This window comes from Physcomitrium patens, chromosome 26 (assembly GCF_059467195.1).
Source record: "Physcomitrium patens ecotype Gransden chromosome 26, ASM5946719v1, whole genome shotgun sequence".
Lineage (NCBI taxonomy): Eukaryota > Viridiplantae > Streptophyta > Bryopsida > Funariales > Funariaceae > Physcomitrium > Physcomitrium patens.
In genome coordinates, this window is record NC_143435.1 from 8,415,120 (window position 1) to 8,433,678 (window position 18,559).

The following is an 18,559-nucleotide window of genomic DNA, read 5'->3' on the forward strand; positions in this document are numbered from 1 at the left end:
TTTTGTTTTTAAATGTTTTTTTTTCCGCTTCGTCTTGGTCTTCTAGAAATGAGTCGACGTTTCCGGCGGAGGGCCCTGCAACTCCGAGGACGGGGTTTCAGTGGATTTGGTGGCATCGACGTCTCCCTACGAAGCACAATCCCTCTTCTCCGACTCTCAGTCTCGAATTCTGGTTTCTCGCAGAACTCTCTAGAGGATAGGGTCGCGAGAGCCTTTGGGGCAGAGAGTTGCTGTCGAAGCGTCTAGAGGATAGGGTTGTTGGCCTTCAAGTATAGGTGGCGCTACTCGTTCTCGCTGTAGACTTGCTCGGCGAAATTTCCTTGGTGTCAGACTCCGTAGTGGTCGTAGCGAGAGCCTCGCAGTTAGTCTTCCTTGGCGTGAGTTGGCTAGACGTTTTGAAATTTTGTTTGTACTTCCGGGGATTGATAACCTCCGGCGAGGGTTTTGCTCCTGAATTACGTGATTGTGTGTGAGGTTTAAGCATCATTTTCTGAAAGGGGTTTAGACATGGCGACCGTTATGAACGCACATGCTGTGTCCGCTGCTGTGGGCGCCGTCGGAGCTACTGCAGATGCCAAGTGCGCACGGAGAAATGGAAAGTATAGCATGCGTAGGAATGCGTTCTTCGGTGGAGACGTGAAGAGCAGGGCGGGATTTGGCGAGGGCTTGGCGAGATTGCGAGCCAGGTCCCAGGGACAGAGTAGGAGAGCCGCAGCGCCTTTGAGAGTCGTGGCGGAGAAGGTGGTGGGTATTGATTTAGGTACCACCAATTCCGCTGTAGCGGCGATGGAAGGAGGTAAGCCTACAATTGTTACCAACGCCGAGGGCGCTCGCACCACCCCATCTGTCGTGGCATACGGCAAGAATGGTGATAGGCTCGTGGGCCAGATAGCCAAGCGCCAGGCTGTCGTTAATCCTTCGAATACTTTCTTCTCGGTGAAGAGATTTATTGGCCGAAAGATGGCAGAGGTCGACGACGAGGCGAAGCAGGTGTCTTACCAAGTTATTAGGGATTCAAACGGCAATGTGAAGTTGGACTGCCCGGCTATCGGTAAGTCGTTCGCTGCGGAGGAGATCTCCGCTCAGGTGCTGAGGAAATTAGTGGATGATGCGTCCAAATTTTTGAACGACAAGGTCACTAAAGCCGTTGTCACGGTCCCAGCCTACTTCAATGATGCACAAAGAACTGCCACAAAAGACGCCGGTCGAATTGCCGGAGTAGATGTGTTGCGGATCATTAATGAGCCAACCGCGGCTTCTTTAGCTTACGGCTTCGATAGAAAAGCCAACGAGACCATCTTAGTATTTGATTTGGGAGGTGGAACATTTGACGTCTCAGTTTTGGAAGTCGGTGATGGAGTGTTCGAAGTTCTATCAACTTCTGGGGATACACATCTCGGAGGCGATGATTTTGACAAGGTAAAGTCGCATGGTCTTGGGAGCTTACCCTCTTGCATGACATGACATGCGTGTTCGCTGGCAACGAATTTCAATCTACTAGCTATTAGTGCACTTTTTAGTCTTTCGTTACTGTTCTGATTATCTAATATTTCTTGGTTGTATGCAGAGAATTGTCGACTGGCTAGCTGATGAATTCAAGAAGACAGAGGGAGTGGACCTTTTGAAAGACAAACAAGCCTTGCAAAGGTTGACTGAGACTGCAGAGAAGGCGAAGATGGAGTTGTCCTCTCTTTCTCAAGCTAGTATTAGGTACGAAGTTCATGGCCTCTACAGAACAGGTAGTTGATGGAAATGTTATTACGAGTAAGAGTTCGGGTTGGTTCGTGTAATTGGTTGCTTGAATAGTGTGGATGCCTGAATTTTAAGCTCAATATGATAATTTCTCAGAGTTCAAGTTTTTTTAAAAATAAAAACTTCATCACACGCGAAGTTCCTAGACTCTTCCCTTGAGTAATCTTTGGTTTCATTTCATCGATCTCTTGTGTTGCAGCCTGCCTTTCATAACCGCCACGGCGGATGGACCGAAGCACATCGATACCACGTTGACCAGAGCCAAATTCGAGGAGCTGTGCTCTGACCTACTTGACAGGTATGTTACAAAATACTAGAGTGAAAAATACTTCTTTTCTGTGTGCGAGTTAGTCGGTTTTATGTGTTTTAGATATCTTTTAGCAACGTGTAATGGTGCAGCTCTGCTTGTCTACGTCATGGACGGTGTCTCATTTTCAAAGTTGATATCACAGGTGTAAGACTCCAGTAGAGAACGCCTTGAGAGATGCTAAGTTGAGCTACAGAGATCTGGACGAGGTTATTCTTGTTGGAGGTTCGACAAGAATACCAGCAGTGCAGGAGTTGGTCAAGAGAATCACGGGAAAAGACCCCAACGTGTCTGTGAACCCTGATGAGGTTGTCGCTCTTGGAGCCGCAGTACAGGTTTGAAATTTTACCTCGATACCTACTCATCTCTGTCACGAGTATGGATGGCTAAGGGGTTTAGTTTGTTATTCCTAATGGGGGGTATCCTGAGGTTGTTTTAGTAGTCTGATGAATGGCTTATCATCGACATTTTCTGTATTAACAATTGTGGGAAATTACTACAGGCTGGTGTTTTGGCTGGTGAAGTCAGCGACATTGTTCTTCTGGATGTGACGCCTCTGTCTTTGGGTTTGGAGACGTTGGGTGGTGTGATGACGAAGATTATCCCTAGGAATACAACTTTACCAACCTCCAAGTCGGAGGTGTTCTCAACAGCTGCCGATAATCAGACGAGCGTGGACATTAATGTTCTGCAAGGAGAGCGTGAATTTGTGAGAGACAATAAGTCTCTTGGAAGCTTCAGGTTGGATGGCATTCCACCAGCTCCCCGGGGTGTACCTCAAGTGGAAGTTCGGTTCGATATTGATGCCAATGGTATTTTGTCCGTGAGTGCCACGGAGAAGGGAACAGGGAAGAAGCAAGACATTACTATTACGGGAGCTAGCACACTGCCCAAGGATGAGGTCGAGCGAATGGTAGAAGAGGCCGAGAGATTCGGCCAGGCTGATAAGGAGAAGAGAGAAGCTGTTGACACGAAGAACCAAGCCGACTCCGTGGTATACCAAACTGAGAAGCAGCTCAAAGAGCTCGCGGACAAGGTCCCAGCTGAGGTGAAGGACAAGGTGGAAGCGAAGCTGAAGGACTTGAAGGATGCCATTGCTAGCGACAATACGCAAAGTATGAAGGACGCAATCGCAGCCTTGAACCAGGAGGTGATGCAGTTTGGCCAATCTCTGTACAACCAGCCCGGAGGTGCCCCCGAGGGAAGCGCCCCAGGCGCCCAGGGAAGCAGCACTGGCCCTGCTGCAGGAGGAGATGACGTGATTGATGCGGACTTCACAGACAGTAAGTAGATGAGTTCTGGTAGGTTTTTGTAGATGAACCACGTTCCCCTTCGACCGATATTCTTCCCTTTCGGATGTTTTGCTAGGTTTAAGATGAGAGGATGCCATTGGCGGTCAATGAGTCCATGTGTCACTCGATGAACTGATTTCATTCTTCGAGAGATCAGTGTATTTTAAATCATTATTGTTTTTACGTAGGTTAGTCTTTTGCACGAGCAGAAAAATCTTGTGCACATGGTAGCTAGAGGCCGATGTAACATAGTGAAAGACCAGAAACATTCGAGTTTCATAATGGTGGATTCTCAATTTTAACATGTAATCAAGCTCGTTCTACGATAACTGTTGTCAACCGTTTCCCACCTGTTTCAGTTGTGCGCTACAGCCACATTCAGCACATGTTTATACCAGTCCGTAACATACCGGCCAAAAACACGCACACGTCTTGCAACGCCGTGTTGTTGGTAGAAAGTCGTGAAACACTAACAAATCGTAGTAAAATAATTGGCACGAATCACATCGAGACCGCATGTAGTATGTCACTACCTCACATTAGAAAAGCGCACTCACGTTCAACAGTATACAAATTTATATATACTTTTTCTTTTTTGTGCCCCCTACCATACGAGAATGTGAAAAATTGCAACACATTTATCTAATTGTATGATAGGCACCATCAAGCATCTCCCAAAATTGGTTCTTGCATCTATCGTGCTGGTTACAAAATCAAGATTGAAAACGTCGTTGGAACATATCACTAATTCTTCCAGGAATGTATTTGTTTATTTGTTTCTTCCTAATGAAACGCCGAAGTGTCAAACGCAACAACTTTCTGGAACACTTCTTGCTAATACTCTCAGATCATTGTAACTAATAATGTACCTCTGTTGAATTTATCTTATATCGTAGATTTTCACCATTCAACACTATGGGCCAGACTGGCAGAACGCACTCAATGAAACCTTCGCCGAAGTCCAGATATCACCCAATCAATAACTCACTTATTTCTTTAAGAAAGGCTAATTTCAGTTCATTTTCTCCTTTTTTAGATTCTAATCATAGACATATCTACTTCCATGCCTATGACATTCATTAACCTAGTCCTCCTAAGACTAAGGATCCAACTCCTTCATGTTTTAATTTAACTCACAATTGCAACACTCAAGCTTCTCAGTAGGTCATACAATCATCTGAAAATCATCCTGACCAGCTCACAAGTCTGACACCCAGGTGGTTCTGCTCCGTGCAAGTCACGAAGCAAATTAGAACTTTGACCCCCTACCATCCCTACTATTCACACACAACCGAAAAAACATGATTTGAAATTCGTGGAACAAAACGTGCTCAAGATGGGCGTCTACCCATGTTATATTTCGTGGGGTTTGTTGAGTGGGTTCATTTTGCATTAAAATAATAAAAGGAGTCACTTATTAAGCTAGCTGCATAAGATTGGACTGGTCCAAGGACAAGAGGAGCTATTTAGAAAGGCAGAGCTGTAACCATAGAAGCTTTCCGTTGCCCCAGCAGCACTACGACCCCCCATACCCACCTCAGCGTCGCCGTTGCATGATTGCCCAGGTTTCTAAAACTTTTATCAGCCACTCACCTAACGCCACGTAAGAGAAGTTCCTAGGATTCAGGTGGCGCACCATCGCAAAATTATTTGATTAAGGGGAGATTGAAACTGGGGGTCGAAGCCCGCTCGAGTCTATGACCGTGCCCCTCCATCATTGGTGAGCTCCCAACACCGCCGTTCGGTGTGCTGCCCCTTCATCAGCGGGAGTACTCTGCGTAAGGTGCCAGATCTGAGGACCTGATTATTGCGCCGCGCGAGGTGTGTGTGTGTGTGTGTGCTCGCAGCTACAATGCGGTGACTATTTTATGCTTTTTTTGTTGCTGAGTACTGTGTCTTTGGATCTGGAGGGAGTGGGAGCTCGCGCTGAGTTTCGGCACTTGTTTTGGTGAAGGTTTCCGCTGCTTCGGTCGGCCAATTTATAAGTGAAGGGGTTGGGTTGAGGCGCCAGATTTGACGAGGATTCATTTATGGATGTTGTCTCGTGGAGGAGATTGGGATCAGAAGAAGCTGCAATGTGCAGGTTGGAATTGTGGTGTGTGAGCGTAATCGCTTGAGAAGGATGCTCTTGCTCTGAAGTTAATTTGGGTGATAAGCGGAAGGCCTGGAGGAAAGGGTTTTCTTTCTTTTTTTCGGATTTTGTGCGTGTGAGAGAGAAGGGGACATTCGTCACCATGGGGTGTAGTTTGAAGTCTGGGAGAATGTTGGTACTGCTGGGATTTTTGGTATTGCAAGCATTGTCTGGGGGTTTCGTAGAGGGATTTTACCTGCCAGGCAGTTACCTGCATCCGTATAAAGATGGAGATGAGCTTGGGGTGAAGGTAAACTCCATTACGTCAGTTGAGACGGAGCTCCCGTATTCGTACTACAGCCTGCCCTTCTGTAGGCCCAAGGAGGGCATCAAAAAGGTGGCAGAAAATATTGGAGAGCTTCTTATGGGCGATGAGATAGAGAATTCGCCCTACAAGTTCAAGATGCGGACCAACCAGCAGAATGTGAAGGTGTGCGAGACAAGTCCCTTGACAGAGAAGGACGTGAAGCATTTCCACCAGAGGATCGACGATCTGTACCAGGTGAATCTGATGTTGGACAACCTCCCAGTGACACGGTACACGAAGCAGCCGGACTCGAACAAGCCGATGCGGTGGACGGGGTTGCCCATTGGGCACGAGAAGGACACTAAGCATTATATTTTTAACCATTTGATTTTCAAGGTGCTCATCCATGAATATGAGGGTGAAACCTCGATGGTGGCCATGTTGGGGAATGGGGACGGCCTAGATGTTGTACAGACGGAGAGTGAGCGCAACTTAACCGGAACGCATATGGTGGTGGGATTCGAGGTCGTACCTTGCAGCGTTGAACGCGATGCTAAGGCCCTCAAGGACGTTGAGGACTACGGGACGCTTCCTGGTGTCTCCTGTAGTCTTAATGGACCTCATCAGGAAATCAAAGTGAACGAACCATTAGTTTTTTCGTATGACGTCGTTTTTGAGCCGAGCGAAATCCGCTGGCCTAGCCGATGGGACTCATACCTCAAGATGGAGGGAACTCGCGTCCACTGGTTCTCTATTCTGAACTCTCTCATGGTTATCACATTCCTTGCCGGCATTGTGTTCGTGATTTTCCTGAGAACGGTGCGGCGTGACTTGACTAAGTACGAGGAGCTCGACAAGGAATCTCAGTCGCAGATGACAGAGGAGCTATCAGGTTGGAAGTTGGTCGTGGGTGACGTGTTCCGCGCGCCGGGGTCTCCTCAAATCCTATGCATCACAATTGGCGATGGTGTCCAAATCTTAGCTATGGGCGTTGTGACAATCTTCTGTGCTGCCCTTGGTTTCATGTCACCTGCATCACGAGGAATGCTGCTCACCGGCATGGTTTTGCTGTATCTATTCCTCGGTAGTGTGGCCGGCTATGTCGCCTCGCGGCTGTGGTGCACCATCCAGGGAAGTCCGGCTGGATGGAAAGCCATCGCTCTGAAGACCGCCTGTTTTTTCCCTGGGATCTCCTTCATTATCCTCATCATTCTAAACAGTATTCTGTGGGCCAATGGCAGCACCGGCGCCATCCCGATCTCCCTCTTCCTCGTCCTCTTCCTTCTCTGGTTCACCATCTCAGTACCTTTGACTCTCTTGGGAGGTTACTTCGCTGCTCGCTCCGAGCCCATCACATACCCCGTTCGCACCAACCAGATTCCCCGCGAAATTCCTCCCCAGCGCTACCCGTCCTGGTTGTTGGTCCTCGGAGCTGGCACCCTCCCATTTGGCACTCTCTTTATCGAGCTTTTCTTTATTATGTCCAGCATCTGGATGGGCCGCGTCTACTACGTTTTCGGCTTCTTATTTATTGTGCTGGTGCTTCTCGTCATTGTCTGCGCCGAGGTTTCTGTCGTACTTACGTACATGCACCTCTGCGTGGAGGATCACCGCTGGTGGTGGAAATCGTTCTTCGCCTCTGGTTCTGTGGCGTTCTACGTCTTCCTGTACTCCATTAATTACCTCGTCTTCGATCTGCACAGCTTGAGTGGGCCAGTATCGGCAGTCCTCTACTTGGGATACTCTCTACTCATGGTGACTGCCATCATGTTTGCCACCGGCACCGTAGGGTTCCTCACTTCCTTTTACTTTGTTCACTATCTCTTCTCTTCTGTGAAGATTGATTAGCTACTTTTCTGCTATTTTTGTTCCCCACCTCCATGTGCAATGTAGAGAAATCATTCAAGTTTGCGGCAGCAGTTTCAGAGCATTGTTGAGACAGCTTTCAAGTGAAGCTAAGGTCATTCTATGAGCTCCCTTTGTAGCTCTTCAAGTGCTTTCATGATTTCTTACTCGTAGCGATCGGCTGTGTCAGATTAGCTTTCACTTCGTTGCTTTTGCAATGATTTCAGAGTAGTAGGTTTTGGAATAGGTCAGAAAATCAATTATTATCTAGGTGGTCCTGCATAGCAACGGACACATTTTGGATCTACATCCTAATTAGACTACTGAGAAGTTGTCTCTCTTGGTATCCGCTACACCATTGGTAGAATGCACAGTTCAAATTGGATAGTAGTCTTAATTACCTTCAATTATCAGCAATGACGTTGCCATTGAATGCTCGTGTGGTCGAGTATTCTCTTGCCATGTCTTATTGCTATTTATGTAACCACATGAGACGATTGTTGTATGAAAGTATCAGATACTGACATGCAATTTCTTATCCACTTTCTCAATCCAGCGACACATTTCCGGTGGCAGATCTATGCGTTCAAATTGACATTACAATATCCAAAATCCCCAACTTCCCTAAGTGGAGAAACTCTATTCAACCACAGATGACTATACCAGGATGCTGCGTAGGGAACGCGAGCATGGGACTTCTTCCATAGAAAAATGTCGATACTATACCTTAGTTTGGAAAAGAGAAACTTTATAAAACACTTATTAGGAAAAAGTGCCGACTGAAAGTCATTGTATGCATGCCATTGCATCGTCATGTACATTCTACCATTTCGACACTAGACACGCACTACATCTGAGAACCCCTGCTAAAGAGAGAAGAGAGTGAATTGCTCAAACCCATGCCGACAGCCTGCGCCAATTGCGAAGCCTGCATTGCAATTGAACCACAACCGTCAGAATGAGCAGTAACAACGTAACTGGAAAATTCTGCACACGTTGGCTTTTGCCTTGCATATCAAAAGCCGATTCCTAATCTGCAATCGATTCAGCTGTCATTAATTATTTTCATAGAACATAAATCTCGAAGAAGAGCAGGACTTGAGTTTGTATTTTACACTAGCCACTACAATTCGATGCATTAACGACAGAGTTTCTGCACAAATTTCCAGCAAGAAATAATATCATTCAGATGCAGATATGAATTGTAATGACCTCTTGTGCAGTCTTTCTGCAATCAATAGCATCCTTTATCCTGCGCTCCAAAAAGGCCCAAGAGTCACGATGACCTGCAACTCACGAAGAGAATGATAAGCTAAATTTTTTCGTAACCAAAGTAAATCAGGGTGTGATAGTGCACTTCAGATTCTTTTTTCCCTGCTGGTTGATACTCTCACTAATCTACAAAAATTCGTAAGAGCAATATATGATGATCATACTCCTTTGGATAGCTGGGTCGACTATAGCCCCAATCCATTCAACTCATTGCAGAACCTCTGCGGTAGCTTTAGTAACAGAGATTCCTATTCACGTGCTAACAATCAAACTAAACCAATTTCAATGTAATAAGATAGCAATTATTAAGAATTACGTATTCATTACGTAATTAAATATCCATCTCCAGAATGTTAGCTGCACCTGGAGAGTAGTCGGTAAGCATGTACAGTTCAGTGGCTGCATAAACGCCACCCAACAACGCGCGTTTAGTGTACCAATCCATGTCTGTAGACCGATCGCCAACTGCGTGCCAAATGTCATCCATAAGCACCGCCCTTTGCTTCAACGCCGTTGCAGCATTCATGGGATGCGCCTGCAAGCAGAAGAACGAAGGAGATTAAAATGTAGAAGTGTCACGAAAAATGATGGCTTAAAACACAAGGCATAACAAAATGAATGCAGATAAAGACTAAAATTGAAATTCAACTTCGCACGAAATGGATACCACTGAAGACAACATACATGGTAAAATATCAGTACCTGTATACTAAGAGCTTGAGGCCACTTCGAAAGGAAGGGGATCTGCATTTGTAAACGTAGACGTACAAGCTGTGCTATGCGCTCCGCAAGAAGCATGGAGGACAACTCTTTCTCACGGGCTTCAACTTCGTCTTCCAGATGACGGTTGCACTCATCCATGAAGAACTGCATATGATCGACCATGTACGTGAACAGAATCAATCAACCCTTACTGCACGTCAAAACTTACTACATTCCCCTGCGGACCACCAATTGAATGAATGCACCACTCTTGAATTCCAGGCTATGAGGTGGTACAGAAAGGAGCTTAGAATGTAGTTTGGTCTTTCCTACCTCGACAAGAGCGGCGTCTTTGCGTGGGAAAGAGCCCACGATGGCAGGCGACAACCCGGCGTCCTTCGCACCTTGCACAAGAGCAGATTCTGTCCACCCTAGCCTTGACTGCAGTAAAACTTTCCAAACACAGATCAGAGACGAATCTGGTCAATTGCAATTGGTGAGGGACAGGACTATGGATGCTTTTGCAGTAGAGTAAGATCTATGCACATACCACGTGAGACATGGCCGCACGGAGAACCTGGGACTTCTCGTCCACAGCCTCTTCATCGCTTGCCGAGTCTTTGTCACTTGTGTTTTTAAAACTTGCTCCAAGTCCTGCACACGTGAACCATTAAGTTTTTAGATAAGAACAGGAGCAACTGTTACCGTAAACAATCTATCTGTGAAAAGTGATCTTCATTAGGATTAATTCGCAAAGTAGGTCACTGAGGTGATTACAAGCATGTCGTGAAAGGGTTCTAGTCACATTACCGAAATTTCACAATTGCAAGGCACGATTATTTTTCAACCAAGTAGCAGACCCAATGTATGTTTAACAGCCTTAAGAAGACGCATTCTAAAACCGAAGTGTTGTAGTGTATACATGACGAGAATTGCGCAAATCGCAGGTAGAAGCAATGCGTTACCAAAGCTACTGTGGTCGGCAATCATTCGGCTCATTCATACTTCAGTTCAAGAACAAGACCTGCCGATGTTCTGCAGCAACAAACGTTCCTCGTAAACTTTTCAAAACACGGAGAGCTATAAACCTAGCTGGATGCCCCACCTGAGGTTGCCCCATTTTCCTGCGCTCCATCACTCGCCGGAGCTCCCGTGGAAGCACCAGGCTCTGACCCAACGCTCCATGCAAAAGATTCCGTGGAAGAATCTCGGGCGTATAGGCGACACAAACTGGATTGCTGGCTCGCCAAAGGTGCGAGGCGCCGTAAGGATGAGTATGAAGCCGCAGCAGCGCCCTGCGAGGCTAGGTTTTGCAGCAACCGGGTAATCTGAACAGCTCGCATCTTGGCACCCGTTGTCGATCGCTTCTAAGACACCACAATCTCCCAACCCTTCAATGAAATTCGATGCCTCCAACACTAAAAAAAATTACTCAAAAACCAGAGATATACCAACCAACCTCCCGGACGCACAACCCTTCAACCCACAAAATACAATATACCAATTTCTGGATTCTAAGGGTTCATTATGATAGTGATCGCCTAAGCTATCGATTGCGACTTGGGTTCCGTCGAATGTAGTGCACCAAGTTAATTGTCTCGACTGCACCGAGGCTCTCGCTGCGAGGCACATCCGCATCGTCACTGCGGCGAGCGAGGTTTGATTCCTACATTCAGCCACGTTTATCACTTTGTGGCTGACACGTCACACTTCCCGGGAAGCAACAGCCACGGCTTCGGCACCCCAGTTCGGAGTATCGGGGCCTATTCCCCTGCTCATGGTTCATCCGACAGGTTCTACGTACATTCATTTTGTTAGACAAGGAATTTCTCTTCCAATTCATGTGAAAATGAACTTTAATTTATTAAGTTCAAAGAATTCTCTTAGAAATTATATTACGAATAATATTTTGAACCAAAAAGAACTTTTTTTCCCTCAAGATATTCGTACATATTTTTTCAAAATTTTAAAGTGTTAATATATCTAATTTAAATAATTTTTTTAACATTTTGAATTATTTCAAAAGTTATCATAAAATAAATTACTAGTATTTTATTTAATTTTTTAAAATATTAATCATATTTTTAAAAAATCCTAACTTTAACAATTTCATTGCAAGGTATTGTTGTAATTTGAAGAATTCACCATTAAAAGCTCAAGCAAAGTAGTACCTTTGTTAGAACCCACTTAGTTAGCTAGGCAAACAAAGTGGGTAGTAAGAAGAAAAGAAAAAATATAAAAAAGGGATTAAGTAGAACTTATCTTAAATTAAGATTGCATAAGAATATTACATAGCAAGAAGATGATTAATATCACCTAAGACAAATAGAAGAACGGACTTAAGAACCAAGAAAATTCTAAGAACAATATCAATTTAAAAGTGGGTATTCTACAACTTCTAATATACTTATGTCTTATTAAAAGAAAGAGATAATATAGTATTAATCAAGAAAATTCAAAGCTTTGATATTATAAGTATAATCTCATCAATTTGATAAGGACAAGAATAAAAAAGAAATATATAAATAAGTGAAATGAGTATCAAAGAAAGATAACAAAATAGAAGTAAGAAAGTATGTGTATTCAAGAAGGAACTATAATGGCTATTGCAAAAGATAATAAAAACTAGAGACTCTTGAGATTAAACTAAAAGCAAGAAAGAAATTGATAAGAGTAAAGAAGGCCTCACTGAAAGAAGACTTGATTATCTCAAAAATCCAAGTTCCTTCCAATCTACAACAACATAAGATCTCCTCACAAAATAGGACAAAACAAATCAGAACAAAACTAAACGAAATTAAACAAAATAGGACATGAAAGACAAAATTGAGCAAACAGAAATGGAATAGAACAAATTTGAATAGAAATGATCTTTTATGGATTTAGATTCTGTTTCTTAGCATCTTGATTAGATGCCCCAAAAGACCCTGGCCAATCTTATTTATATCTTATCTTACCACCCTAGACTTTCTAGGATGTTCCTAGGTAGTAGGCTCTATCTAGATAATCACCTTAAATTCTTTTTTTAGAAGGTTATATAGTAGGTTCTATCTAGATAATCACCTTAAATTCTTTTTTTAGAAGGTTATATAGTAGGCTCCACCTAGATAACCATCCTAAGCTTTCTTCTAGAATGTTCTACAATAGGTCCTACTTGTTCCACTAACCTAACCTCAATTCTAGAAACTTCCATGGTTCTAATTATCTATATAATTATCTTATCTATATCCTGTTATAGTTAATCTCCCTCCATTAATGCGGAACTTCTTCATTTTGCTCCGGACAATATCTCCAAATTGTCTCTTGGCAATGGATGAGGTTTTGTGCACGTTTCTACATTGAATCGTGAATGAGATAATCTTTTCAAAGAACTTAGTATTGAAGTTGTAGACGTCGACTACCATGACGAAGATAGTGATATTCCAAAATGCTGTCCACTTCAAATTCTTGTTGGTCATTAAATACAACTGGTGGTGGTGGTGGTGGTTGGTATCAATCCAGAAAGTGCTTTGGCTCAGTATGAAATTCTTTCAATTATGAAATATGGAAGACTAAATGGACTTGAATATGTGATAAAAGTTCAAGGCAATATACGACATTAGATATCACTACAAAAGTGTGAAAAGGTCTAAGCCACCAAGGTACTATTTTACGAATTTGGATTGATGTAACAAGTGGCAAATTAGCATTGGAGAGTAATACTTGATCACCCTCTCAAAAGGGCTTGTGTTGCCAATGATTATCGCATACTGCTTTTGTTGATTTTGTATAATAAAAAAGCAGTGCTGTACTTCTTATAAGGTTGTTATAAGCCATTATATAAATTCCTCCATTATTAGATTTTTGGTATCAATGGGACGATGGACAATTGCTGGCATAATCAGATATTGACTAGTATTAAAAAAAAATGGTGAATGATCAATACTTGCTTAAATACTATCATTATAAGCAAATTTCAAGAGTGTCAAGTATTCATCCCAATTATTATGATGAACTGCCACAAATGCTCGTAGCATATCGTCCAAGGGCTAATTTATATGTTGTGTTTGCTCATTTGTTTGAGGATAGAAGAATGTAGACATGGCAAGTCATGTCCCTAGTAGTTTGAACAAGGTTTGCCAAAAACTTCTTATGAAGCATGGATCCCGATTTGAAATGATGATAAGAGATAATCCATGGTGATAAAAGACGATATCAAAGAAGACTCGAGCAAGCATTGGGGCATCAATATTTGAGTGTACTGCAGCCAAGTAAAGCTGCTTTGAGAGTCAATCTACAAAGATGACAACCGTAGTATGATTATGAAGCATTTGCAGTAAACATGTAATGAAATCCATAGTCACTTGCTCTCAATGTGCCGAGGATAGTGGAATTGGCTAGAATAGTTCAAGAAATGTTGTATTGCATGCTTTATTACATTGACATGATTTGCAAAAGCATACAAAGGCTTAAACATTACGATCCAAACTTGTCTAAAATCATGTCCTTGAAATTCATTCTAAGATCTCCTCTCATCCTAGATGTCCAGATATTGGGATGTCATGTCTCTCTTGAAGTATGCACGTCCAAAGTTTAGTATTATCAGGTATATAAATTTACTTTTTGAAATAGAGCAAGCCTTCACTAAGCATGTAATCTTAATATTGTATATTGTCCACCTTCAATCAATTGCTAATCATCTTGAAATAAACATCCCATTGCATAGCTTCCTTCCATTCTACCTCTTTGATTAGATCTAAAATAATACTACTAATAGTAGCGACTCCTGCCTTGTTTTTTAATTTTTCCTTCAAATTTGGTTTGCGTAATAAACTATTTGGCATAGTATGTTGTAGCCCTTGTTTGTACTCAAGCTCAATATCAAAAAGCTGCAATTATTCTTCTCAACAATGATGCCGCGATTTCATATTTTTTAGATGCAAATCATGCAGCAAGGATTGATGGTCAATCCAAACAACCAGTGGCTTTTCTAATAGATAGTATTGCCACACTTTTGCGACATGTACAATCGCTAATTGCTTCCAATTATGTGGAAAGTAATTGTGCTTTGCTTTTCTAAGTTTGCGTGAATCATATGCCACAAGTTGAAGGTCCCTATCAAAGTCTTATTCAAGGACCGCTCCAATAGCAGATTCGAAAGCATGAATGTCAAATGTACAATGGAGATTAAGATCATATGGTTGCAATATTGGAGGAGTAATGACTGCCTCCTTCAACTTATTAAAGGCATTTACTGCCCCAATTTTCATTCAAATGGAAGATCCTTCTCTAATAGGTTTGTTAATGAGGCAGTAATGTGAGCAAATTGCCAAATAAAATGGTGATAGTATCTAGCAAGGCTTAAAACGAGCAAACTTCAAATACATTCTTAGAGGTTGGCCAATCCTCCACTGCTTTTATCTTATCTTGCTCCATATGTACACCTATGAAAGACACCACATATTCCAAAAAGATAATTTCCAACTTCGAAAGTTTACATTTTGATTGCTTGCAATAAAAGTAACTAACTTGTAATTGGTACATCACTTCTCATAGATGTTGCTCATACTCTTTAGGGATTTTATTATATACGAGGATATCATCAATGAAGATAACTACATACTTGTCCATAAGGTCTTGAAATAATATGTTTATGAGACCCATAAAAGAAGTTGGAGCATTGGTGAGGCCAAAGGATAAAACTAGCCATTCAAAATGTCTATAGTACATACAAAATACCGACTTTTCTACATCCTCTCTTGTAATAGATGCTTGCCAATAGTCGCTCCAAAGATTCAATTTACTAAAGATGATTGCACTTCGAAGTTGGTCATGAAGATCATCCACGTGTAAAAGTCGATATGCATTTTTAACAATCTGCTTATTGAGACCTTAATAGTCAATACAAAAGTAAAGTCCACCATCTTTTCTAGATGTAAAGAGTATACAATGATGTGCTTTTTCAAATGAGGCCTCTTTCCAAAAGTTTGTCTAATGTCTTTCGTAGCTCTTCAAGTTCTTTTGGCGTTGGACAATAAATTGATTGATTTATTGATTTGGCTCCAAACAATAGTTCTATTTAAAAGGGAGCACCTCAATCAAGAGGTAGACCACTAAGTAGGTTGGTTGGAAAGACATCCAAATATTTTCGTATGAATTGTTTTGCCTATTCTATCTCTTTGGCTGTCTTTTCCACCACTGACACAAGATATGGAACCACCATATATGTTGGTTGTTCATGTTGTAGTTGCTTCTTCATAAAGGTCGTCCCTACAAGTAAGTCTTTGATTATAGATTGTTTTTCCTCTTTACTTGATGTGAAGGTGCAAAGAGTCATCTTGCGTCTTCTATCTTTTAAAGAAATTGTCCTTACTATGTAATCAACTTACTTATTTTTCATCTCCATCAATGGCATACCAAGGATAACATCATATCTTAGCTTTGTTACCTTGAATCTCTCTCTTAAAACATAGATGTTTATCAATCTCAAGGTTTCTTTCATACATTCTCTCGATTATCTACAAGGTATATATTTCTTCCTTTGATTTTCTTAGTTTTAATTCTAAGTTAGTCAGCAATTTCAATTAAGATGCAATTTTCTATAGAGCCACAATCTACAAGTACTCAATATGATTGTCTTCTTAATAGTCCTATTAGAAGCACTAGTCAATTCTTTTTATAGTTTTCCAAGGCTATGCCATTTGTCTCTAAGAGATAATAGCTACATCTAATATTGGCCCTCAATGCCTTTATTAGGGAGCCCTATTTTCCTACTCTGACTCATTATCAACTTGATGAACTTTGAGACTATAAACTTGTCTTGTCTTGCTCATACTTATACTTTGACATTTTAGACAATCTCCAATTTCATGGCATGGCTCTCAATAATAAAAACACAATTCTTTTTGTACCAATATTTGTCGTCTTTGTGGTGTCAATGATCCTTGTAAGGAATCAATCTCCATTGGCATTCGTTGTTGTATCATAATATTAGATAGTGTCATAGGACTTCGTGCTATAGGTTGTGTTCTACAATTTCTAAAATCTATAGCATCAACCCTCTTTACAATCCAAATTGCTTCTTAGAATGTTTGTGGATCCTTTAGCTCAACCTATCACTAGACTTTGGGTTTCAAACCTCATAGGAATCAATCTATAATCTACGCCTCTGAAACATTGTCAATTTGGAGACATAAAGACTTGAATCAAGAGACATAAACTTGCACCAACCTAACTTGTATAAGATTTGTCAACTGATTGCATATTATCTTCTCTGCATTGATGGGCCAAAATTGATTCCTAAATTTGGTTTCAAACTCCTCCGAGTCACAAAATCCTCCTTTAGCTCTATAACTTTGAACTTGATGTCACTACCAAATAGCTACCGCATCTCTCGAATAGTTGGTTGCATATATAATTCCTTCAATAGTATTTGCCCCAGATAGTTGGAGGTATTTTTTTATATTGAAGAACCATTGACATACATCTTTTTGTCTTGAAATCTTAGAGTATATATTACGCTTATTCAATTTTAACCTAACAAATGTTGAGTCTCTTGTCCTCAAGGCTTCTATTTGCCTTTACAAAGTAACTATTTGGCCTAAGAGGTGTTGTATTTGAGCCTCCATCTAGGATTGCTTTGCTATATCTCCCATATTGTAATTTCTTTGTTAGACTCCACTATTATAATGCCTTCTCATCTCTCAATTGACTTTTTATATGTAGCTTGTGATAGCCTCAATATAATACACAATGTAACCACAATAATTGACCTTAAACTAAATGATGACTATTGATATGCTACCAAAAGTAAATAATCTAACACTCGCTCTGATACCAATGAAACATGACTAGACTATCTCAAAAATCCAAGATTCTTCTAATCTACAACAACATAAGGCCTCTTCACAAAATAGGATAAAACAGGCCATATCAAAATTAAACAAAACTAAACAAAATAGGACATGAAAGATAAAATTGAGCAAATAGAAACGGAATAGAACAGATATAAATAAAAAGATACAGAATCAAACTTTACTAAGAGAAAGGATCTAAAGCCATACATGATCAGATGTCCCAAAAGACCCTGGCTAGTCCTATTTATATCTTGTCCTACCATCCTAGACTTTCTAGAATGTTCCTAGGTGGTGGATTCCATCTAAATAACTGTCCTAAGTTTTCTTCTAGAAGGTTCTATGGTAGGCTCTACTTAAATAACCGTCCTAAATTTTTTCTAGAATGTTCTACAGTAGGTCCTACTTAGTCCACTAACCTAACTTCAATTCTAGAAACTTCTATGGTTCTAATTATCTATATAATTATTATATCTATATCATGTTACTTTTATCTTTGCTTCTCTATATACTATCTAACTATGAGTTGCATGGTATTGTTCTATAGGATCTTTAACTTATGTCCAATTCACAGAACACATGTCTTACTTATAATACAAGCTTCTTATATGTATACTACATGTTCAACTTGGACTACAAGTGGCTAATATGTGCAATACATAACCAACTTGTTGGCCAAGTTTTCAACCTACCAATTACTTATAGATATGAATAAAATTTAACATTTCTTGGAATTTTGATTAAATTAAGAAAAAACATTAAAATTCTACGACCAAAAATTTTATTTCTACAACTCAATTTTTTATAAAATATTTGAAATTCTAAAAATAAATATTAAATAAAATAATAATACATACAAAAAATATATTTAAAATCTTTCAAAATATAAAAAAATCAATATTAATTATTAATAATTTTCTAAATTTTGAATACATTTAATTCAATTTTAAAAATATCAAAATATTTGATAATCTTAATAAAAATACTAAATTAGATATAAAATAAGAAATATTATTTTAAACTAAATCTATATAAACAAACATCCAATAAGATGTATTAGATTAAAATATTACCTCATATTTTTTATCAAATAAAATATAAAAAAAACCTACCAAGTCCTATATATTAAAAAAAAATATAACATAATAAAATAATTAAGAATAGTAAAAATATTTTATA

General features: G+C 40.7%; 3 protein-coding genes across 3 annotated transcripts; 2 read left to right on the plus strand and 1 right to left on the minus strand.

Moving 5' to 3' along the window:
• Nucleotides 1–308: 308 nt before the first annotated feature.
• LOC112278011 (stromal 70 kDa heat shock-related protein, chloroplastic) lies at nt 309–3,680 on the plus strand. The gene is made up of 5 exons (XM_024510971.3): nt 309–1,419; nt 1,568–1,710; nt 1,952–2,050; nt 2,205–2,394; nt 2,562–3,680. Exons 1-5 carry the CDS (start codon nt 508–510, stop codon nt 3,348–3,350), a joined length of 2,133 nt encoding a protein of 710 aa, XP_024366739.1. The 5' UTR covers nt 309–507; the 3' UTR covers nt 3,351–3,680.
• Nucleotides 3,681–5,154: 1,474 nt separating this feature from the next.
• LOC112278012 (transmembrane 9 superfamily member 12) lies at nt 5,155–8,112 on the plus strand. Its single transcript, XM_024510972.3, has one exon. It carries the CDS (start codon nt 5,586–5,588, stop codon nt 7,575–7,577), a length of 1,992 nt encoding a protein of 663 aa, XP_024366740.1. The 5' UTR covers nt 5,155–5,585; the 3' UTR covers nt 7,578–8,112.
• A 189-nt stretch (nt 8,113–8,301) lies between these two features.
• On the minus strand, nt 8,302–11,140 carry LOC112278013 (uncharacterized). Its single transcript, XM_024510973.3, has 7 exons — nt 10,654–11,140; nt 10,099–10,202; nt 9,882–9,989; nt 9,549–9,713; nt 9,210–9,381; nt 8,787–8,860; nt 8,302–8,502 (listed from the first exon to the last, which is right to left on the minus strand). Exons 1-7 carry the CDS (start codon nt 10,889–10,891, stop codon nt 8,422–8,424), a joined length of 942 nt encoding a protein of 313 aa, XP_024366741.1. The 5' UTR covers nt 10,892–11,140; the 3' UTR covers nt 8,302–8,421.
• Between the last annotated feature and the right edge of the window lie 7,419 nt (nt 11,141–18,559).

Coding starts and splice junctions, on each gene's coding strand:
- LOC112278011 (XM_024510971.3), top strand. CDS start 508: ATGGCGACCGTTATGAACGCACATGCTGTGTCCGCTGCTGTGGGCGCC. Junction 2,051..2,204: donor TGCTCTGACCTACTTGACAG/GTATGTTACAAA, acceptor TTGATATCACAG/GTGTAAGACTCCAGTAGAGA. Junction 2,395..2,561: donor CTCTTGGAGCCGCAGTACAG/GTTTGAAATTTT, acceptor AAATTACTACAG/GCTGGTGTTTTGGCTGGTGA.
- LOC112278012 (XM_024510972.3), top strand. CDS start 5,586: ATGGGGTGTAGTTTGAAGTCTGGGAGAATGTTGGTACTGCTGGGATTT.
- LOC112278013 (XM_024510973.3), bottom strand. CDS start 10,891: ATGCGAGCTGTTCAGATTACCCGGTTGCTGCAAAACCTAGCCTCGCAG. Junction 9,990..10,098: donor GTGCGGCCATGTCTCACGTG/GTATGTGCATAG, acceptor GTTTTACTGCAG/TCAAGGCTAGGGTGGACAGA. Junction 8,861..9,209: donor GCTTACCGACTACTCTCCAG/GTGCAGCTAACA, acceptor CGTGAGTTGCAG/GTCATCGTGACTCTTGGGCC.